The 22384-nt window shown below is 30.7% G+C and overlaps 2 protein-coding genes across 3 annotated transcripts in view; one reads left to right on the forward strand and one right to left on the reverse strand.

Moving 5' to 3' along the window:
- Positions 1-22384, forward strand: part of LOC127700449 (uncharacterized) — a 67309-nt gene that overhangs the window by 25800 nt on the left and 19125 nt on the right. The gene's annotated exons all lie outside the window — the stretch shown is intronic.
- The window catches only part of LOC127700450 (high affinity cGMP-specific 3',5'-cyclic phosphodiesterase 9A-like), a 61720-nt gene continuing 42382 nt past the window's right edge, over positions 3047-22384 (reverse strand). Inside the window, exons 9-17 of the mRNA XM_052203923.1 lie at positions 21627-21701; positions 20819-20905; positions 19735-19922; positions 18495-18651; positions 13715-13831; positions 12172-12276; positions 11504-11632; positions 8913-8990; positions 3047-5332 (exon numbers count right to left, since the gene is read on the reverse strand). Of these exons, the coding sequence (XP_052059883.1) occupies positions 5303-5332; positions 8913-8990; positions 11504-11632; positions 12172-12276; positions 13715-13831; positions 18495-18651; positions 19735-19922; positions 20819-20905; positions 21627-21701 (966 nt within the window). The 3' untranslated portion in view covers positions 3047-5302. The remainder of the gene's footprint in view (positions 5333-8912; positions 8991-11503; positions 11633-12171; positions 12277-13714; positions 13832-18494; positions 18652-19734; positions 19923-20818; positions 20906-21626; positions 21702-22384) is intronic.

Genomic DNA, 22384 nt, shown 5'->3' on the forward strand with positions numbered 1-22384 from the left:
CAGATAGAACCCAATCCACTGCGTAATACTTAGATACTCAGATAATACAAGATAGTTAAAACCTGATGCAAAGGAAGTAGGTGTAACACAATTCTTGAATTTCTTTCATTTAAAGGCGAGGACACTTGGCCGGAACGCATGGTACTTAACATGAACTTTGCACACGAAACAGAACGAATTTTTTACACAATATATAGTTTTGTCATTTTGGGGAAGTTCGTGCTGATGACAGATCGTCGGTGGTATTTCGATAAACCTCAAAGAATCGACATGTTAATAAGGTATAACATATCAAAATGTTGTACAAAACAATCACAATGCATTTATTTTATTTACATGTCTAGTTTACAAGTATTCGCACAATTTCGTTAATATTTGTGTCATCGAATTTGAATGTTTTGGGTTTGAGCGTTTCTGATGAAGTTGAATCAAGAAAACCGACAACACCAAATAATCGAAAAGCCCCGGATGTATAACTACTTGAATACTTGAGGATCAGACTAATTTTGCATGAGAGAGTTGGAATTCTGTTGTCTTAATCACACTATGCCCTCGCCGTAGGCGATGGGGGCATTAAGGTTACCCTTGACTGTCTGTCTTTCCGTCTCTTCGTCGGTCAGTCCGTCCCATTTTTGTTGCAAAGTTTGAGCGGGGGCACTCTTGTCCTCAGACATATTCTTTTCGTATTTTTTCATTCATTAACGGATAATGTAAAAAAGGTCTGTTTAAAGTAATGTCAGTAACAAAGCACTGAATTCATCTTCGCTAGCCAAGGGTTACGATCCGTACCCCTCCTTTTCACTTTTGGCAGTGTAATTTGTGAAAACAGCGCCACGCCATCTGGTGACAGAAGTAACGCTAACTCTGATTTCATTATTCTTGACCAATGAAAGCACTTGTGCTAGTTTTAGTTTAGATGTGTGAAATACGACTGCTTCCAGTGTATTGCAAATTTCTTGAAGCAAAAACCGCATATATACGTTGCATTCGATCGTTTGCACGCCGAACATATCCAAGAATTTCAATAAGTAAATTTAGATCTTTAAAAATGTTACTAAATATTGTCCTATGTTTTTGGGGGTAAATACTCGTGGCACAATCTGCACATTGCAATTGTTTATTTACATTTACTACACTTACACACGTTGCTCTTACAGGCGTCTTTTGATTGGATGCAGCAAGTTACAACAGTAAGGGGCCTGATCGTAACCATTGGCTGGTCGAAAAATATTCAGTAGAATGAAGATTGATTTTTTTAGAATGGTCGAGTAAGAATCAATGCATTTGAGTACAAATACTGCCCATTTCAGACTTTTCCTGGTATGTAGTGCTAGTCTCCCATGATTTCTTCCGCTTATTAGTCAGCGTTTTGTTACTTTGTTACTGATATGTTTTATAACAGACCTTTCTTTTATTCTACATGAATGAATTAAGAAATGATTTAGAAACTAGACTTCAAAGTCTCTCATGCAAAATTGGTCTTTTTGGGCACAAAGCTCCCGGAGTATACAAGTATTCATACATCCTTGGCGGTTAGATTTTTGAGTTTTAGCGTTTTTCTGTATTCACCTTCATCAGAAACGCTCAATACGTGTTTTTTTTTTCAGTCAGATTTTTCTATCTATAATGGTTTTCAATTAATTAAAATTAATATTGCAAATTAACATGTATGTTATATATTTAGTCATGTCGACCATGCTGGTTGATTGAGAGAAAACAGCTAACACAAATTTCATACTAAATACACTTAAGATCCTTCTGTTATGACTAAGTGAAAAATGACCAAGGGCTTTCAGACAAGAGGGTTTTTGAATAAAGTTAAAAACGACGGACCACGAAGCGCACATGGCAAGTAAAACAAGTGAAAAGTTGTATTCGTTGTAAGTCCTTAGTGAGAAAGAAGGACGGGATTGTGTAATTAACAAATTGAACCAAAAAATCCAAGTCACGATATCAATAATAAAACCTTCGATATCATGACTTGGTTTGATGCTCAAAAGGAGACGCTTACTCTGTCGACGCACCCGATCTCGCTCCTTTTGGAGGCCATACGATTCCTTCAGTTTTTTTGCTTTTGTTTGTAACCTTGATTTGTTTCATCTTGCAAGATTTGAGCATCGGTAAACGACTGTCGCCTTAATTCTACTTCCAACAAAACCAACAACTATCTATCTAGGAAATATTGTTGTAAAACGCAAAAATTGGAATATCGTAATAATTCAGTGATATTTACTATATATAAAGGTGATGCTGGAATACATTTTACATAAAAATGGAATGTTAACAATGGGAAAATCGAGTTCATCGCTTTTGGTTAGTTCTCAATCGAGTTTCACTGTCGATTTCTTTGTGAAAGTAAGGGTATGAATTAAAGCAACATTAGTACTGATGTTCAAATCTTGTAAATCGAGTAAGAAGGGACAAACCAAGCTAACAAACAAAAACTACAGATATCGAAAAAAGAGCTAGACCGGGTGCGTTGACAGGATAAAGTTTTCCTACTATGCATGCATCACCCCCCCATGCGAATCCACAATCAGTTAAAATATTACAATCGATAAAATTACAGATTAGACGACCATGCTGTCATCTAAAGATCTAAGACTGCAAAAAATGTCAGTAGTGAGTTGCGACAATGACACATCACATCGGTCAATTAATTTGTGATGGTGGTCGTAAAAATTATGTAATGTCGATTTTAGTCATTCTTCTCAAAAACTCTGTTGAAGCAGTTTTAATGTAAGGAGCACTATGTGTACGAATCAGACCAAACAGTGTCTGACGTAACTAATTTCAAATGCAATGGTATAGATGAGATAAACGTAGTCAACTTTTGTTTACCTGTACAGTTTAAAAACATCGTTTATATAGTGAAACATGAAGGATAAAGGATAATGCTTTTTCTTTAAAATGGCAATTAGATTCTTACCCAAGAAGATTTGTTCGTTTTAGATTTTTAGCTACCCAATAAGATATTTCCTTTTGCCGTTTTAAACCGTATTTAAAACTCGAATACTTCAACTTAATTCAAAACAATAACACTATATAAATCTATTGAAAATCTTTATTTCATATAAAATTTACAAACATATAACAACTAATACAATTGAATTTTTTTGAACGATAAAATGTTTGGGAATCATAACGAAAAGGACGGATTATGAAAATTGAACGACATAAATTGCCATTTCTTTAGCAATTTTATATAACCCTTAAACAAACATGACAAAAATATATAAGTATGACTATGGAATAGATGAAATAAATTATGTACAAAATAGAGTAATATACTTGGTCATAAACAGTAACATTGGAAAACGACAAGTATCCTCGCAACCCATACCGTTTGATATTGTACAAACATCATACGGAACATTCTTATAATCAATTAAATTTCGACAGTTACAAAAGAAAAGTTCATCGTTACCAATGCCACTGGAAGTAACAATGTCAATGTTCAACATATATACTCAGAACCGTCACTATTAGAAAGACTGTTACCTACGTTGCCAAGTTACGTGTAGGACCATGGTCACTACATCTACCTACGTTGCCAAGTTACGTGTAGGACCATGGTCACTACCTCTACCTACGTTGCCAAGTTACGTGTAGGACCATGGTCACTACCTCTACCTACGTTGCCAAGTTACGTGTAGGACCATGGTCACTACCTCTACCTACGTTGCCAAGTTACGTGTAGGTCACTACCTCTATTTGTTTTCCGTCATAATCTTTTCAGGATGATATAAGTTGAAAGAAACAGCAATTTGATTTGTATTCTATTTGAAATCATTCGGTATTGTCCTAAAGTTACATTAATTTTCCCCCCGTTTATCATCGCTACACATCATGAATGAATTGGAGTGTATTCGTACAGTGATACATTACTACTTTATTTAGACATTTGTATAACTGGTAGAAGTAAGAAAATTCAAGCATTATAACCTGGTGGCAGACAAAGTATCCCGTTTGTGTTTTGTTTTACTTTCAGTATGTAAGTTATATACGTTGTTATATTATTTCGTTTTTGATTCATTCAAATGAGTTAACGTAAAATAAATCACAGTCAAGCATTCCGACAAAGAATTTGTTTATGGTACATACATTCGCATATAATTATGTGTTAAAAAAAATTTAAAGTGAAGAACTCCTTGAAAATGTTACATAAAATTTCGTCCTATATACAGGAGCGTTCCTTCATGAATGTAATTATCAACTTAAGAATTATAAACAAATTATTAATCAAAGATATAATTCTTAATTTACCTCCTAAAATCATTAACGGACTTGATAACATGTATCAAATAGAACATATATGATATTTTGGCAGATTGCGTGTTACACTAAACACTTAAATACATAGTCATGTAATAAACTTCACTTTCAGAACCCTGAGAGTTGTAATTAATTACAAATTTATATACATGTTATGTCCTGTTTTAAATAAATATTGAAAAAATCGTCGTTATTTTTCTCCTTCAACTTGTCAATATATTACAACTACGTATCATTATAGGGTTTCGTGATATATTCTAAGAATTGCATATTATCTTCCAAATCATTTTTCATGTGAAATGTCTTGAATGGTCACTTTTTAAAAATTGATAATAATTACTTTCCGCATGAACATACTTATTTAAATGCACTGTAAAATTATCACATTTTATATGCTTATCTTTAAAATTAAAAGATCGTGATACCAAAGTTTTATTTTCAATTCTGCATAACAATAATCCATCGAAATTGTTAAAAAAAAATAGAACTGTGCACCTTTATAATAAATTTAATCTTGGAACATAATATTCTATACGTTAATATATTGTAATAAACTCCAAAAAAGAGGTTTAAAGAAGCGACATAAGTGATGCTTTAGTTAAGTATCATGCTAATAAGACACAAGATTAATTTGCAATGCACGTTCAAAATTTAAGTGATTTTTAGGTTAGAAGTATTTCTGGTCAAAGGGAGATAATTCATGTAAACATTTCCCATCGAAAGTTTCAGTAAATTCCAAATACCTAATAAATTCATCTGATAACTCCGATACATACGTTTAGTATAACATAGATATACCATATGTTGCTTTCTTCAAACGACTCTGTTATGTGGTAAAGTGATATTACAATATTGGTTCCATTTATCATAATTGTAAGATTAAAAAGGAACTTTATTACAAAAAAGTTTTCACAAAATCAGAAATCGTGCATAACCTATGACACATTTATCACCAGTCTTTGATGAGCTTCAACCATAATGTCAATTGAATTGTACCTTCAACGAATGTCTATTGTGTATTGAATGTTCATTTCTTTTCCTTTTCATCTTGAGCAACCTGAAATTTTATTTTTGATTGTTTTGTAAATTATACTAAATTATACAAAAGTAACACTTTATTAACTCGGAGTTGTTAAAAAAATAATTATATCATTTTGATTACAGCAATCCCAATCATGACAGTTTCAATGGTATAAATAAAAGGAAAATTGGGGTAAATGTCAAAGAGACAGCAATACATCGACACAAATAACTATCACTCTTTGTTCCAACTGTCTTTGTCACAAACCCATCCTTTTTTCTACATTGTGACATCATCAAATGAGAATTATAACAAACTATGTACTTATCAACAGCAACACGTCGGGTGTCACATGTGAGCAGAATCTTCCGGAACACCTGAGACCACCCCGGCTATTGGTGGGGTTTGTGTTGCTCAGTCTTAAGTTTTCTAAATAGTGTTTTGTTGACTTCTGTTTGTCTTTCGATGATTTTGTGGTTTTTGTCATGGTAACGGGCTTTTTCTCGATTACGATATTTTTTTTATTGTACCTTCGATATCTTCTAGTGTTTTTGTCGTTTAGTTTTAACAAAACCTTTTTGCATAAAAATCAGAAGAATTTATAATCTGCCATGATTGGAAATCTGCATTCAAATTAATGTTTATTCTTTTTTTTCCTAAATAATAAAGTCAAAAAAACAACACGTGCAAAATGAAAAGTGTAAGTAAATAAAAAAAATAAACATTTTACATTACTCTTCATTAAAAACATTATAGTTTTTACAAAATAAAAATTCATATCACCATAAATTGCAACATTCAACAGCCTTTCACTTGATAGCTTTTATATATAAGTGTAAAATTCAATAATTTATAATTTGGAAATTTTTCGTATACCACTATTACTATGATTCTAATACATTACAAAGTGAAAATGTGAACGTGAAAGTACATGTACCAAAATTGTATAGATCAATACATATCTTTTGTTTTATTCTAATGCTTAAACATTATGTTCGAACGGACGATCAAACAATGCAATTTTGTTTTATAACACATTGGAAAAAAAGATATTATTGATTTAGCTTCCACTACAAAAGTCTAAAAGTCTGAAAAGACCAGTTTTTGTCTTAATTTGCCTGAACTTTTACTCGACATTCTCCAAAAGTATGACTTGTGTCTTAATTTTTCTTGACAAATTCTCATTTATATTAAATTTGTATGAAATTTACTCGACATATTCTCGACATTCTGAATATGGTCTTAAAATTTCTTGACAAATTCTTGATATTTGAATACTGTCTTGAAATTTCTCGACATATTCTCGACATTCTTATTTTTTCTCAGTATGGCTTGACATATTCTGAACATTTTGAATTGTGTCTTAAATTTACTTGACAGTTCTGAGTTTTACAAATCATGACCAATATTCATGATATAACTTTAATCTTTATTTCTCTTTATATGATATACTGTTGTTTCAAGTTACACTTCTTTACAACAAAAATAAAAGTTGGGCATGTAAAATAATTGAAAATTTGGGTATATACATATTTTTACAAATGCAAATATGGCTATGAAATCTAAAGTATAAAATAATTCAAATGTGGGTGTGTTGATATAAAATAATTTCAATGTGGGTTTTTAAATAATTACAAATTTTGATTCCTAAATCTTATAAATTAAATGATTCAAACCAATCATACTGTAGACATATTTCATTCTACATTCATAATATTCAATGTTGATATAGTAAATAATTATTATACCAAAATGTGGTTTTTATATAAATAGCAAATTATGATGATATACAAATCATTCATTTAACAGAAGAAAAAATTGTGTAATGTCATCTGTTGGAATATATTAAGTATTACACATGGACAGGATGTTCCCCATAAAATTAAGGTATTCCACACCCCAGAGTACACACAACTGTCAAATAGAAGTTATTGCTTTACCTGTAATCAGCCATACAACTTATCAGTTGACCGACCATGCCACTACAATTTAAAAAGTTTGTTGATAGATGAAAATGAAAATCATCATTTTGATGAAAAAAAATTGAATTGAAATGGATTTTCTTCATCAAAATTATGAAGGTAATTATTTTAACATAAAAACAAATTGAATAATTCCCAAAGATTAAAAGAAAATTATTATCTACTCCAGGAATAATAAAAAAAAAATGTATTTATAATGGGTCACATCAATGATTTCTATAGAAATCATCGGTCTTATGAAATGGTTCTCAAACAGACATGCATAATATAGATCTAAACATTTTTTTCTTTTCAGGAAGGGGTTATCACAAATATTTATTTTTGATAAAAAGTTATAAAATTCAACACTCAAATTTGAATAAAAAATGTTTTTGGGTTGTTCTAAAAAATGAATAAGGTTTTTGAATCAAGATGGGAACACATTCTTTGACCTAAACGAAAGACCCCCCCCCCCCCTCTTTTTTTAGCCACACAAACCCAAAAGATGAATTGTGGGGTCCAAAAGAGATACAAGACACCTATTTTAGTAAAGCAAATTTGACTGGCAGTTTTGCGAACGGCAAAAATCTAAATGCTGTTTGTCAATACCTTAGATTTATATTCCAAGTGAAAACAATTACTTAAATGTTTAATAAAAATAAATCAAAATTAAACTACATGGGGGATTATTCAGGGTATTCCAACTTAGTTGCACCAAAAGGGTATCTTACTATACCAAATTAATCCTTGATTCTTCAAAGTTTAGTTTAGCCATAATAAAAAGGGGTATATAACAGCAATAGAATGTCATAAACAGTGCAGAATAAGTCTGTTCACATTTCAGGCGAAATTTATACTGTTGAGATAGTGTCAAGACATATTTAAGACTGTCAAGAATGTGTCGAGACATATTCAGACATTATTTAGAATGTCAAGAATATGTCGAGACAAATTTCAGACATTATTAAGAATGTCAAGAATATGTCAAGACAGATCGAGACAAATTTAAGACAGTCAAGAATTGGTCGAGACTAATCCAGACTCTTATCAGATGATACAGGAAGTGTCGAGAAATTTTAAGACAATGTTCATACTGTCAAGACACTTGTCAAGAAAAATCAAGAACCTTATTAGACAAATTCATACTATGTCAAGAATTTTTAAAAATTATTCAGACAAATTAAGAATGTCGAGTAAAAATTCATGCAAATTCAGACAAAAACTGGTCTTTTCAGACTTTTTGACTTTTGTAGTGTTCGGTCATTCAAATTTCCATAGATATATCGCTTTTAATAAAGACCACCAAACCAGTAACATTTCGCCATTAAGTATCAACCATTTTATAAATGGGGGTTCGTATGTTCTATGTGAACATTTACAATCACTACACTAACATACAAGAATAAAACTAAATAATACATAAAACAGGAAAGTAACACAAGCTTTTCAAAAAATATTGCACCTTAGATAAAAGTAATGCGCATGAAATGATAGTTATGAATTGCAAACAATAAAAGAAAAAAGCACAAACACACTATGTAAAATTGAACATTTTGTCGTAGAATATTTTTACCAAAAGAAAAAAACAAAATAATAATGATAAATCATCCAGTTTTAGAAGATACACTTGATTTTGATTTTGTCAGCTGTTTTACCTGTTCTTTCATGCTTTCATATCGATCACGAGCTGTTCGCAATGGTTCTACCATAGTTTCATCTAAAACTGGAAATAACTGAAAAAAAAATTGTAAATTAATAAGGACGAACTTATGTAGCAAGTTCACACTATACGGAGTGTTTGCTCCAACACTTCTCCATCAGAGCTATTAAGAAGAACAACCGAAATCGACCCTACATACAGTCACATGACGAATTGGCTGACTGATAAAGTGTTGGTGTCTCAACTAAATACCGATATTATTTTCGCGGTCTTAGATCTTTATTTACCAGTATAGTCGTCTGATCTGTAATTTTGGCGATTGTGTCTTATTTTCGGTTGTGACATTTTAAATGAGTGTGAATACGCATGGCAAATAATGCATACATAAAATGAAATGCTTACCCTGTCGAGGCATCCGGTCTCGATCTTTTATAGCTCATGCAGTTCCCATAATTTATGTTTGTTACGTTGATTGTTACCTTGAGATTTGAATACCGGTAAACTTCGGTCGCCTTAATTCATTTATTTAGTCGTTTTTCTGCATTTAAAAGCACATTTTATTATTTACGGTGGTACGGTACCGATGTTAGTAAAAATAGCATCTTAAATTGTAGTCAGAATTCTGTTTTTATTGATGTATATAAGCTTTTTTGTGAAAATTGTCTGCACTAAGTGGTGGATATGACAGTTTTATGCCATTTTGTACGTTCGGTGATGCATAAGTGTTTCTATATTCTTACAAGTAGTGTAAGACTTTCTACCATTAAATTACATTGGAGTTAAGAACATTCAATTTTCTTTATACATCCTGTTTATATACAAGAAAAACATTTTGTTTTATATTTTTTGTTTCACGTGATCAATTAAAATTGCAAAGAAGAAGATGCTCTTCGGTCCTTATATTAACGTAGTTGGCAGACCACATTGAAAGTATTGCTAAACCGTGTGTTGTTTGAGTATAAATAAATGCTAGGTATATGCGAAGTTTAAATTGTAGCGTCTTTCAAATATTATACACATTCGGTGAGATCAAAATAATCTCTTTGTACAAAAATTAATCATTTACAGTTACGGAACTAAAACGTGTAGAACTATTTTTTGGAACTCTAGAACTACAATTATTGTGACATAACTGACCATAAAGGAGGATGCATTATAATAGCCATTCTCTGACAAATGAAATTACAAAAATAATAAAGTTCTCCAAGAACTTCAAATGTTATGAGCTATATATATTGATTGAAAAGAGGTAACTGTAAAGGACGCATTAGAAGTATGACATTCGATTTTATACATTTTCAGTCTTTGAATATGATTGAGTCAGATCAGATGCGTCAACAGTGAAACACTTAAAGCATTTCCTTTATGAATTACCCATCGTACAAATTAATCCAGTCTAATCATGTAGGGAGTTTCGAAGTCAGTTTTCTTTTACACAACTGGTAATACTGTCAGATGATAGAACGGCAGTTTACTTGTGAAATCTATGACAGAGTGAAATATCTTTAGTACATTTTGAAACTAGAGCACTGAAACGGTCAACCAATTCACAATGGCAAATATAGATATTGTGACGTAATAGTTTCAATTGTTTCTTACTGTTATTATATTTTAGTAGAGAGTTTAGCTTTTAGTGAAATTGTCATGATGAGGTGAAATGTTATAGCATATATTATTAACTAAGTTGCTATGAGCATGAGCAGATAGTATGTTACAATTAAAAAGGAAGTTGAAAAAACCTTAATCACTTCGTTTTTCAAAGATCCTAGTTTTTATCATAAAATATTTTTAAAGGATATTGAATGAAATGACATCACCAATATGCCTGAAAGTGAAATTAAAAGGTTTTTGTAAGATTAATTTCTTGTATAGATGATTCTTCTCCAAATCAGTCAAGAAAAAGTCTGAAAGTCTTAAAGTGGTGCACAATCAAGAGCCATTAGAAATTGGAATTTATGGATGACGATTTATTCATCAAAGCTTAGTCCTACAGTTCTTTGACATATGTTCAAGCAATTCATACAATTTTAGGAATCAATTAGAAGCCTCTGTAACTTTAACAAATAAACATTAAAGTGTAAGAATTGAACATTGGTTCATTAAAAGAGGTTAATTAATAAAATTTACAATAATTAATATTTATCACGTTTAAAAAAAATTCTGAAAGAATTACATTTAAAACAAATCTTGTATCCAAATTAATGTAACCTATGGTAATGCCTTCTTAAGTCCGCGTTATAGAATGCCACCAACTCTGTTGTTGCTATTGATTTTACTTAGTGCCTTGATATTTAAAAAAAATGTTAAATAAATAGTTAGTGCACGTATGGAAACTGTTTCTTTTAGTTTTGAATAACAATTTTGAAAGAACAGTTATTAACAAATATATACTGAAATTCATATTAAAACCATTGCCTAGGTTTGTACGGACTACTAATGGGACGTTAAACCAATAATCATTGGTGATTATCACTGTAACAGTCTGAAATTAGCTTTATGTGTAGGACAATTGATACGATTTGATGACTATAACAGTCTTTGTTAACAGGGAATTTAGTGTATATGTTATTTTGATATTACTAGTACCTTTGATAACGTTTCAAACATAGGAATCAATACAAATTTGATAAATCCAATCTGGGCGGTTGGCTTTGTTACTTTGTCTCTATCCATAAATGGTGCTACTGGTAGTCCCTCACTTTTCTCTCTGTCAGACTAAAAATAAATAAGGTAATGTAGCATTTATGTACATACACACACACACACACACACACACACACACACACACACACACAGTTAGTAAATATTGCGGGTTATACTTGATAATTCCACAATGATTGAGATCATTATACCAAAACTTGGCAATATGCATGGAAGAAACGTGAAGTATACGTTTCATAATGTATATGCAAATTGTAATTTGAGACTAAACGCGACCTTTTTAAAAACTTTTGACTATACATATTGAAATTTTAATTTTGTTACGAGTATTCGTAATTTTCACCATATATTGGCGAATGTCTCAAGTTCTGTTAATTGTAACTTTGCCATGTAGTTATATTAATACCAAGCGAACACCTGGTTGGATATCCGACTTAAGGACTGCTTTCTGATCATAAATATCAAAGCTATCCGCTTACGTTTGTCAGTATGAACGAGTGAACAGTTATTTCACTTTGAATAATTAAATATTTGCATGGTATTTTAGCTAGTGAAATGTATCTGAAAATTTTCAGATAATGATAGTTGTTTACCTGATTGAAATATTCTTCTAACAAACAATCTACCCAAGGTTCTGATACCTCCATTGGTCTGACTTCGTTCGAAATATCACAAGCTTTAATCAAAACCATCTTCAGCTGTAATGATTTAGTAATTCAGCAAAATTTAATTTTCTATTTAGTGAATTTCATTTCAAATAATTATATAAGGGCTTTACCTGATTGAAATATTCAAGCTAGAAAGAAGCATAGCTGGTTTATGCATTATTTAAAAAGTTTACAATTGAAATTAACAATTGAACTAGTCAGATTAAGCAATATTATCAAAGATCAAATAGTAATAAGAGTAGAAACAGTCATGCTCACATATAAGGTCATGCGCATACAAAAGGAAATAACAAAATGTTTACTCTTTCATTAAATAAAACATTGCAATTATTTTATATTATATTTCTAAGTAGTCAAGTTTATTTTGTGTATCTTTATTATAATAAAAATATAATAATAAGCAGCTACTCTATATGCAAATTCCCCAAAGAATAAATTTATATACTAAGGTAACCGGTTCATAATTAATCAAGTGATTATATGTAAAGACCTGAATATTCGTTGCAAAAAATGTCATAATATTGACAAACATTATTCATTAAACTTTTGAAACAGATTTCTAAGTGAAGTTGACATTTTTTCAGGAAAATTACCATTTTTGCTTATGGCTTTTTGTTTTATTCCTGTGTTTAAATATAATTGATATTTGACAGCCATTTGAATATGATCCGGTTACCTTAAAACATATGTCATTCTCTTCAGATAAATTCATAAATGATTCTAGGATTTAACGCTAAATTAAAAAAAAACAACTTCAAAAGGTCAATCAAACAATATATATAATAAAAATCATAAAGGTACAAGTTGACATATATTTGAAAATAAATTATAACGAAGGGAATGACATGAAAACATTGTTTCTTTAAAACAAATTGTGTGTAGAAGCAAATAAGAAAACTTAAGTAATAAATAAAAATGAGTGTTCATTAAAGCACTACATGGTGACTATTCAGTTTTTAGAAAGAGTTACCGCCAGACTATGTTCTGTATTGGTGAAATCGAATTTTTCGAGTTTACTTTTAAAGGCTTCTAATATGTCTTTATGTCGTGCCATGTCTGTGGCCAGAATCAGATTAGTTATTTCCTGAAGACAAGATATACATGTAACATACAAAGAGGATTATAATGATAATGACTTATGATGAACAATGAACAGAGGATGAGAGCTTATCAAAAATTTCACAACAGTTTCATCTTTCTAGCTATATTCCCGAGTATTAAAAAAAGAAATGTTTTCATAAGCAACATAAAGAAAATTAGAAACCAAAAGTTTACAAATTAATGAATCAACCTTTTTAGCTTATACAGCATCTTCTGCTAAGATATTATTCTTTAGTTGATATACACTTTTTCATCTGTTTTTATTTTATATCTTCATTGGCAACAGATGAAACTATTGTTTATGATAGCTCTAACACGTGAAAACTATCCACAAGGTACCATATGCACCAATATGCAAAAGAATTACCGAGTCCATATGATCTTTCTTGCTGTAGTCGAATCCAAGTTCTAATTTTTCCTTAAACCCATCCATAATTTCACCGTGCCGCGCCATGTCAGTAGCTAATACCAACATAGTCATTCCCTATATAATAACAGTTATTGTAATTTATGAAATAAATAGTAAGTTTTATCATTTGCAGGCCAGAAAATATTTTTTACGAAAATTATTGGCCATTCTCTACAATCAATATAAATAATACATATTTTTAACATTTTGACAAATAACTTTGCAGTTTTATACAATTTGAAACATCAATATAAAGTTTCAAACAACGTCACTTAATAGACGCTGAATTTCCTGAAAATGTTGCAAATTGATAACAATAGGCTCAATGGAGCATGTATTGCTCACCAGACATTTTTGCATAAGACTGACAAAATGCAACAAGAATATTTGTCTTAAATGGAAATTTGAGCCAGAAAAATCTTGTCTTACTAATAATGTTTACTTGAATTGGTTTTTGTCTGTCGGTAATAGTTTTAAAGTAGAACGGCGCAAACAGCTGTTGTAATCAAATTAACCTATATTTATAGATCTTAATATTTTTTTTTAAATCAATATTGATGCTTGTTTTGGCAATTCAAGTTTCTCTCTCTATCTGTTTTTAATATTATAACCAAATTGCACATATGGGTGTTCTCACTATCTTCTTGTCTCTCCTTTAACTTACCCTTCGATCTGACCTCAGAACTTATGCAATATTGACTGATGTATAGATCTAATGTTACTGATCATTTTCAACGTTTACAGCTTCCTTCTTTCTGCTTTAGTTTTTCACAAATACGCCAAAAATTGTTAACATCGTCACTGAATGGCAATAAATCTTATACAGGATGGACTGTCAATTTCGGCCATTTTCACTTATTTGTCGTTTTTTTTAATTTTTTTTTTATCTATTATACTTTACAAAATGATAGCCTTAACGTTAAAAATGTAAACATTATCATTTAAAGGCAATAACTCCTATCAGTAGACTAATGATTTCGATTGTTTGATTTAAATGTAGATTTTATTTATGCAGATCATTTTTACTGTAACAGTTTCTCTCATTTTTCTATTATTTCTTGACAACGCAAAACATTGGTTAACATCATTGTTTAAGAGCAATTATTTCTATGAGGATTCAACGGACGATTTCGACCGTTTTCTCTTGTATGTAGATCTTTTCTTCCTGATAAATATTGCAATTTTTTAGTTTTTCTCTATCTATGAAAGTTTTCAAGATTATATCCCATGCATTAACATGTATCTGTACACCCTCGCACTTGCGTCTCTGGTGGATATTTGTCTCAATAGTAATCATACCACATTTCCTTATTCCAATATACAAGTTAGAGGTTTAACTAGCTATAAAACCAGGTGTAATCCACCATTTTCTACATAAGGAAATGACTGTATCAAGTCAGGAATATGAATATGAATAGTTGTTTTCCATTCGTTTGATGTGTTTGAGCTTTTGATTTTTCCATTTGATAAAGGACTTTCCGATTTGAAATTTCCTTAGTTCGGTATTTTTGTTATTTTACTTTTTCATTATCATTCCTGGGATTAAATATTTCTTTGATTTCACCGGTGTAGATAAACGACTATGAATGTTCAGATGAAGTACATATTTTCTATAGGCTTATTTGCAGACATAAACCTGATTTGTAAATCTACTTTTGCGGACCAACATGTTAACATTTTTACTTTATTTACCTTAGTTTCCACATAAAATGCAAACAGTCAGTGTAACTAACCATCGAAGGACACTTACTCCTATTTAGAGTCGATTTAAATTTTTGGCCATGTTGACTTATTTGTAGATCTTATTTATGACCATTTTTACTTTTAACAGTTTCTCTATCTAAAATAGTTTTGTACAAAAAAAAATATGTTAAAATCGTTATTCTCTATCAAGAGTCGACTGACCATGTCGGCTATGTTAAATGATTTGTAGATCTTTTCTTGTTTAATTCAAAGTTTCTCTCTATTTATTCAACTTTTTAAATAAAAGCCCCCCCCTCAAAAAAAAGAGGAAAAATTTGAAGAAAACAAAAATTCGTCATTCAAGGGCAATGACTTTTATAATCCTGGTATCTTTGATGATTTGTTTTTACAACCACTTGGTCGATGCCACTACTGAGGGAGGTTTTCTACCCGAGGGAAACACAAGCCCAGAAGTATGCACTTCGATGTTGACATGAATTATCATTGATATTATCATATTTATAAATTAACAGTTTACAATTGTTAGAAATATTTAGGATTTTCTACCGTAGGAATAGACACCAGTTTTATTTAGTAAAACCTTTCGGGATTTTGGGTCTTCATTTTGCTCATCAACATCGTATTTTATTTGGCCCTTTAATTTTCCCATTCGAGCGTCACTGATGAGTCTTTTGTAGACGAAACACATACACAATTATAATCCTGGTATCTTTGATCATTGTTTTTCTATAAAGAGTCTTTTGACAGTTTTGGTCAACATGGGCAGTTAGTAGATCTAGATATTCAAAACATTTTTGCCGAGGTCACATTTCCTTTATTTATAAAATTTTTCAATATACTAGATGGGTATTTGCATTTTACCACATCTGTTAAATGTATATTGCTAGCCTTGGTGGTCATGATGGTAGTCCAGCGGGTTCATCGGACAAAGTTTTATACTAGAACCTTTTAGGATAAATGTGGCCAAGCTTGATTGCAATTGGCTTAGCATTTTTTATTGAACAGGTTTTAAAAAAAGACGGACAACAGACGAACGCCAAGAGATGACAATAGCTCAAAACTGTAGACCAGGTGAGCTTAAAATAGGTTCATGGTGAAGTGAAAATTCATTCACATTACAACAGTCATTCTCATCCTTAATTATAAGTAATTGATATTTTATTATTTTACACTCCAGTCATGAAAACAATTATTGCTGTGATTATAATAAATGTTTAATTTTATAAGTTTTAGTTCAGAAACGGATAATTACGAAAATTTTAGCCAATTTTATATCTTCAATTAACATTTATCAAACATATTAATATGTTAACATCTATAATTCATATACAATTATAACTATACATAGCTTTAATAATACTTTTAATATGTAAACAAGTACATAAAATGTATACGTTGATGTGGCAGTCCTCAACGACACAAATACCAAAAAGACATGTAATGGTCCAAATACTGTCTCAAATAATAAACAGATTTCTATATACTTACTCAAACTTTAAATCACAAGTGAGGAAGTATTGATGTCTGCTGTTATTAAACATCAATCTAAATTATTTTTAGATTACATTCCTGAAATAGGCTCTCAACTACCTGCGCATTGTTAAAGATTATCAATAATTGGGCCATACAGCTATATACATTCCTATTGGCTACAAGGGTCATTACCATTTTCCTAATCTACAGTCCTCATGGAAATATATGTATAAATAATTTTTGACAAAAAATTCTGAAATCTGATATAAAATTCTTCATATGGTCATAGATATCACAAAATAACCATATGAATTGATTGGTCTTGTTTCGAATTATTAAGTGATTTGTAAAGATGGATATCATATCCAATCATGTATGTTTTATCCTTTTAAAACAAAGTGTGATGAAAAGTTTGAGGCAAAGTATCAAAATAAATATCCGATTTAAGAAATATAAAGAAATCAATTACACTTTTAAAGACATAATAGTTATTGTCCCCTTCTGCAGTACACGAATTCATCCTCTCTATTTAAGGGTTCGTGTTACTACACCACATATTTGTTGAGTTGAGTTGATCGACAACATTTGTTGAGTTCAGTGGAATTGTTTTTAAGGAGACAGTCGGTATATATTTCAATGTTACTGATTGTGCACCACTACTGCACGATTTGTTTTTGTACTCATATAAAGCAGACTTCATACAGAATCTTTTAATAGACCAAAAAACATCTTGCAAAGTTTTTTTATTTCATTTCCAGATATATTGATGATGTTCTATCAATAAATAATCAATATAGTGCTTTCATCTCATACATCCCAGTGAGCTTGAAATTAAGTATAGTTCCAAAATTAGAAGGTCTGCTTTATATACTGATCCAAATGATTAATGTGCTCGTCCCAAGTCAAGAGCATGTAATTCAGTGGTTGTCGTTGTTTCATGTCTGTCATATTTGTTTTTCTTAAAATGTATTGTATAAATTAGGCCGTTAGTTTTCTAGTTTATTTCACATTTTAATTGTCGGGGCCTTTTATAGCTGACTATACGGTATTGGTTTTTCTCATTGTTAACGGCCGTACGGTGAACGATAATTTGTTTTATCTTCGTCATTTGAACTCTGGTGTATAATTGTCTCATTAGCAAACATACCATCTCCTTATGTTTTTATACATTCACACCATACACTTTCTGAAAATACGTTTCTCTTTCAACTAAAACATTGATATGCTATCTACAGACAAGGATGAGTTTTAACACAATCGGGTTATTGCATAATCCAACACTTCAATTAAGAAATCCTGCAACAGTGTCATATTGAGATATGCGATAATTGATTTTTTCATAAATCAGAATATTTTATATACAAGTAAGACCTATCAGCTATATATCAGGCATTAGATGTTACTTTTGAAGTCGATGTAGCCCAGTAACAAGTGAATTATCATGTTAAACACACAAAATGTTTGAATCAACTGATGTGACATTTTTCCATTTTTTCTATAATTCGGCTTTATTTTTACCTTATCATTTATATTACTTTGTAAATAACAGAACAATACTTACAGAGCGGATTCGTTTAAATGTGTCCTTATCAACGTTCGAAAAAATATTACATTCAGGATTAGATAGAATCTTGAACGCTATAGCACAGTGATGATTTTCTAGTGGTGAAATATCGTTATATCGAATGGCAAGCTCTGTTCGTGCATTTATCTGATATCTGCAATTAAAGTTTAAGAAATTCCTTTGCTCAATGAAGATGATAAAGAAAAATATACACATAGTAGTATTTATTAACATTTTAAAGTCTTCAACAGTTAACATAAGTTTTTTCAATGCAAACGTACATAATATTTACGAACGATGAACATACATTTCTTTAAAACAAATGACAAAATCTAAGGCAAATCTTTGGTGTTTCTTTCGAAAATATTATTCAAAAACGCTCACTTATTTCTTGACTGAAAAAGCTAACATCTATAAAAATAAAATGTCAAGCTCTAAACTTATAATTCATTTTCATTTCATGACAGTCTTTTGATTGTAAAACGCTCCTTAATGTGGATCGACCCTACAAGAAATCGGCGATAGATTTTTCTGAAAGATGGAGAGAGAAAAAGGAATTAAAAAATAAAATTGGTTGACGTCCTTACTTACTAATGCAAGTTTAAAACTTAATATTGTTATATTGATTATAGTGGGAAATCACCCATTACAGAATAAAACAAAATCTTACCAGTAGAAATTAGGAAATTAACTATCAAAATATTAATTAGGGGAAATTGTTTCTATCAAATTATTTCAGGAGAAAACAAAATAGTATCGATTCCTGCTTTCTTGCTATATTCTAAAACAGTGTGCAATTTATATGATTTACAACAAAAGCCAATTTAATTATCTCCCCTTAATTGAACATACATATCTCCACTGAAAAAATCTCAGATATTTCGATTTATGAATAAGTCAGTTATTAAGGAAAATAATGTTGAAATATATCTTGGGAATAAGTATTCAAAAAGTGTTGGTTTTGCAAGAAAATGATAATACATTTTCGATTATGTTAATGTTTTGAAATTTTCAAAATTATATAATATCGACATATAAAACCAGAATCAATGTCAAGATGATGGCGACACAGATGTCTTATATGATGTCCAGCTAAGCTGTAATTGTCTACTTTAAAATTTACCGACTGTTAAAAAAGCTGTTATATAACAACAGGTTCTCTCGATCTTTTTATAAGCTGTTCATAAAGTTACAAGAACCATCGACAACCTACAATAATTAATTTAATACTACTCACGTGTTGTTATAACCCGGATGATCCAAATCGTGGCACACACATGCTGTCATCAGAATTCCAAGACTTTCTCTGGACATGTGGTCCCATAAACGACAAAGGTTTATCATTCCATACATCATTTGAGTCACACAAAAAGAATGTCGGAAGTTATGGAAAGGATTGTTTCTGTAATTTTCTTGAACACAGAGCTATGAAGAGATAGAATACTTTTGCTAGTAATTTATATGAACCATTTCCTTTTGATTCAGACTTTGTGCACTGATTTAATAATGATCTAATGAACTTATTGAAGAATTTTCTATGAAAATAATTGTTACGAAAAATTAGCACATTAGAAAAGTCATCAATAATCATTATTTCTGACAGTGCTGAGTCAGTAAAACAATTATTAGTCACGAACATCATTAGATTGATGGTTGCTTTCCGCCGCCTCAGCACAAACAGGCTATATCGCGGCGAAACATCCGTAGAAACTATCTTTCCTGAGGCCATTGCACACTTAGTATTTCTAACCTCTCTATTTTCTTATCAATAACTGTTTATAGAGATATAACATAAAAAGCGCTCATAAACATGGTTATTCCCGACACATTATATATGTGACTGTCCCAAATCAGGAGTATGATACTCAGTGGTTGTTTGTTTTTTGTTGACTATTTTTGGCATAGATCAGATCTTGTATTTTCTTTTGAATTGTTTCACATTTTGTCATGCCAGGTCCTTTTATAGCTTACAATGAGGCATGAGATTTGATCGTTATTGGCAACTGTACGGCGGCCTGCAGCTGTTTACTTTATCTTCCTTCAGTCTATAGTTGATAGTTGTCGCATTGGCAATAAAGTCGCATTTTGTATTTGAATACAGGAAAATGGAAGGTTTTCTAAGCAAGTGTAGTGCATTATAAAACCAAATGGTGACAATAGAGTTTTCTTCAGAGGTAAGAATAAACATATATAATTTTATAAGAATAATTTTCGGATCGAATGATACTCCTTTTTGTATTTTTGTAATTAAATTTACAGATATAAATAAGTATAAAAACATACTTCTTTCAATTATCTTCAGTGCATAAAGTAATACTTACGATCCATCGCTTTAGTGTAATGGGATTTATGCTAAACTCTGCTACTAATCCAAGTTCGTGATACATGTGCTCCATTAAACTAAGCATCTGTAACAACAAAATAAACAATGATTTGTGATCACATCTCTGAAACTCTGAAACAACAAAATAAAATTTTAATCAGACATAATAATTATTTACAATACTATCAATTGGTGTTCTTCACTTTGATCTCTAAAAATAAACAGTAGATTGTATGAACGAAAATGGTTATCGAATTTTAACAATCACTCAAAAGTATGGTAAGGTCGACCAGGTGTGTGTTTTTAACGCACATATATATGTTGAGCATATCTGATAGGGAGAAAAGAATCTTTTATGTGAAGAGATTATGGGATTCTCTAAATATAATCAACTATATTCCATTGCGAGGTTTCCGAATATTTCTTGACAGCTTCAAAGCAAAGATCATCCCAAATACATAGTTTAGGGCATGCTAAATTGTCTTAGCTATCGATATAGTAATGCAACGCGTTGGTTGTAATGTTTATACTTCACATTTGAAATGTAAAATCCATAAAAAAGAATTTATAACGAGTGCAAAATGACATGACATGACATCTTTCAATAATTTAAAAGGGTACGATAGCAAAAGTCTTTTTTATCATATTGCTTGTTCATTCTGTCATTTTGGATATTAAATCATTTGTTTTGATGTCCACACTGCACTCTGTCTAGTTTATGATATAAAATCATGGTGCCAAATTGTTTTCGACAAACGTAAAATTAGACAATTTTATCTAGTTAAATAAAAAAGTCTTTACGTTACCTCATTGGGTTCCCAATGCCAGATATCAAATGTTGGCTGCTTCAGGTAGTCGGTTGTCTCATGTGATAATGTGTACTGGAAAATGACGATACATTGATGCATAAGATATTTTACGTATTACTATTAATATAATGATATTAAACATATAAATAATTAGGACACTGAGAAGACGCGCTTTCAAAAAATGTAATTACATCAAATATACATTAGAATTTTCGCTTGATGCAACAGGTACGAAATTTGATGATCTCTTGGGTTTTAATGAAATATTGCATGCGCAATAAAACTGTAAACGAATCTCGAAACAATGAAACATGGCAGCTATAAACTTCCGAGACAAAAAAAACTAGATATCTGGAAGTAGAATAACAAATGTATAAAATACACATTTAGATCGCAAAATAGCCGAATAATTTGATTTCAAATTGCTATTGCCCCTGACATCTCCGTTTTATTATTATAAAATTTATAGAAGTCACCAAATTAAATTTTATTAAGCAAAGTCCATTCTTGTGAACAGTGTGTCAAAAACACAAAAATTAATAGATAAGAGTGACATCATAACGGCATTGTACATAATTTATTTATGCATAAAAAAAGAAAAGTGTCACCCTAAAAGTTATTTATTGATAGAACAGAGACAGACATTTCAATGCCAATAACATATAATTAATAAACAGATTTGACTACGAAAGACAATTTAAGGTCAAATAATATAAAAATAAGGAGATGTGGTATGATTGCCAATCAGACAACTA

This window comes from Mytilus californianus, unplaced genomic scaffold, assembly GCF_021869535.1.
Source record: "Mytilus californianus isolate M0D057914Y unplaced genomic scaffold, xbMytCali1.0.p SCAF_5, whole genome shotgun sequence".
NCBI lineage: Eukaryota > Metazoa > Mollusca > Bivalvia > Mytilida > Mytilidae > Mytilus > Mytilus californianus.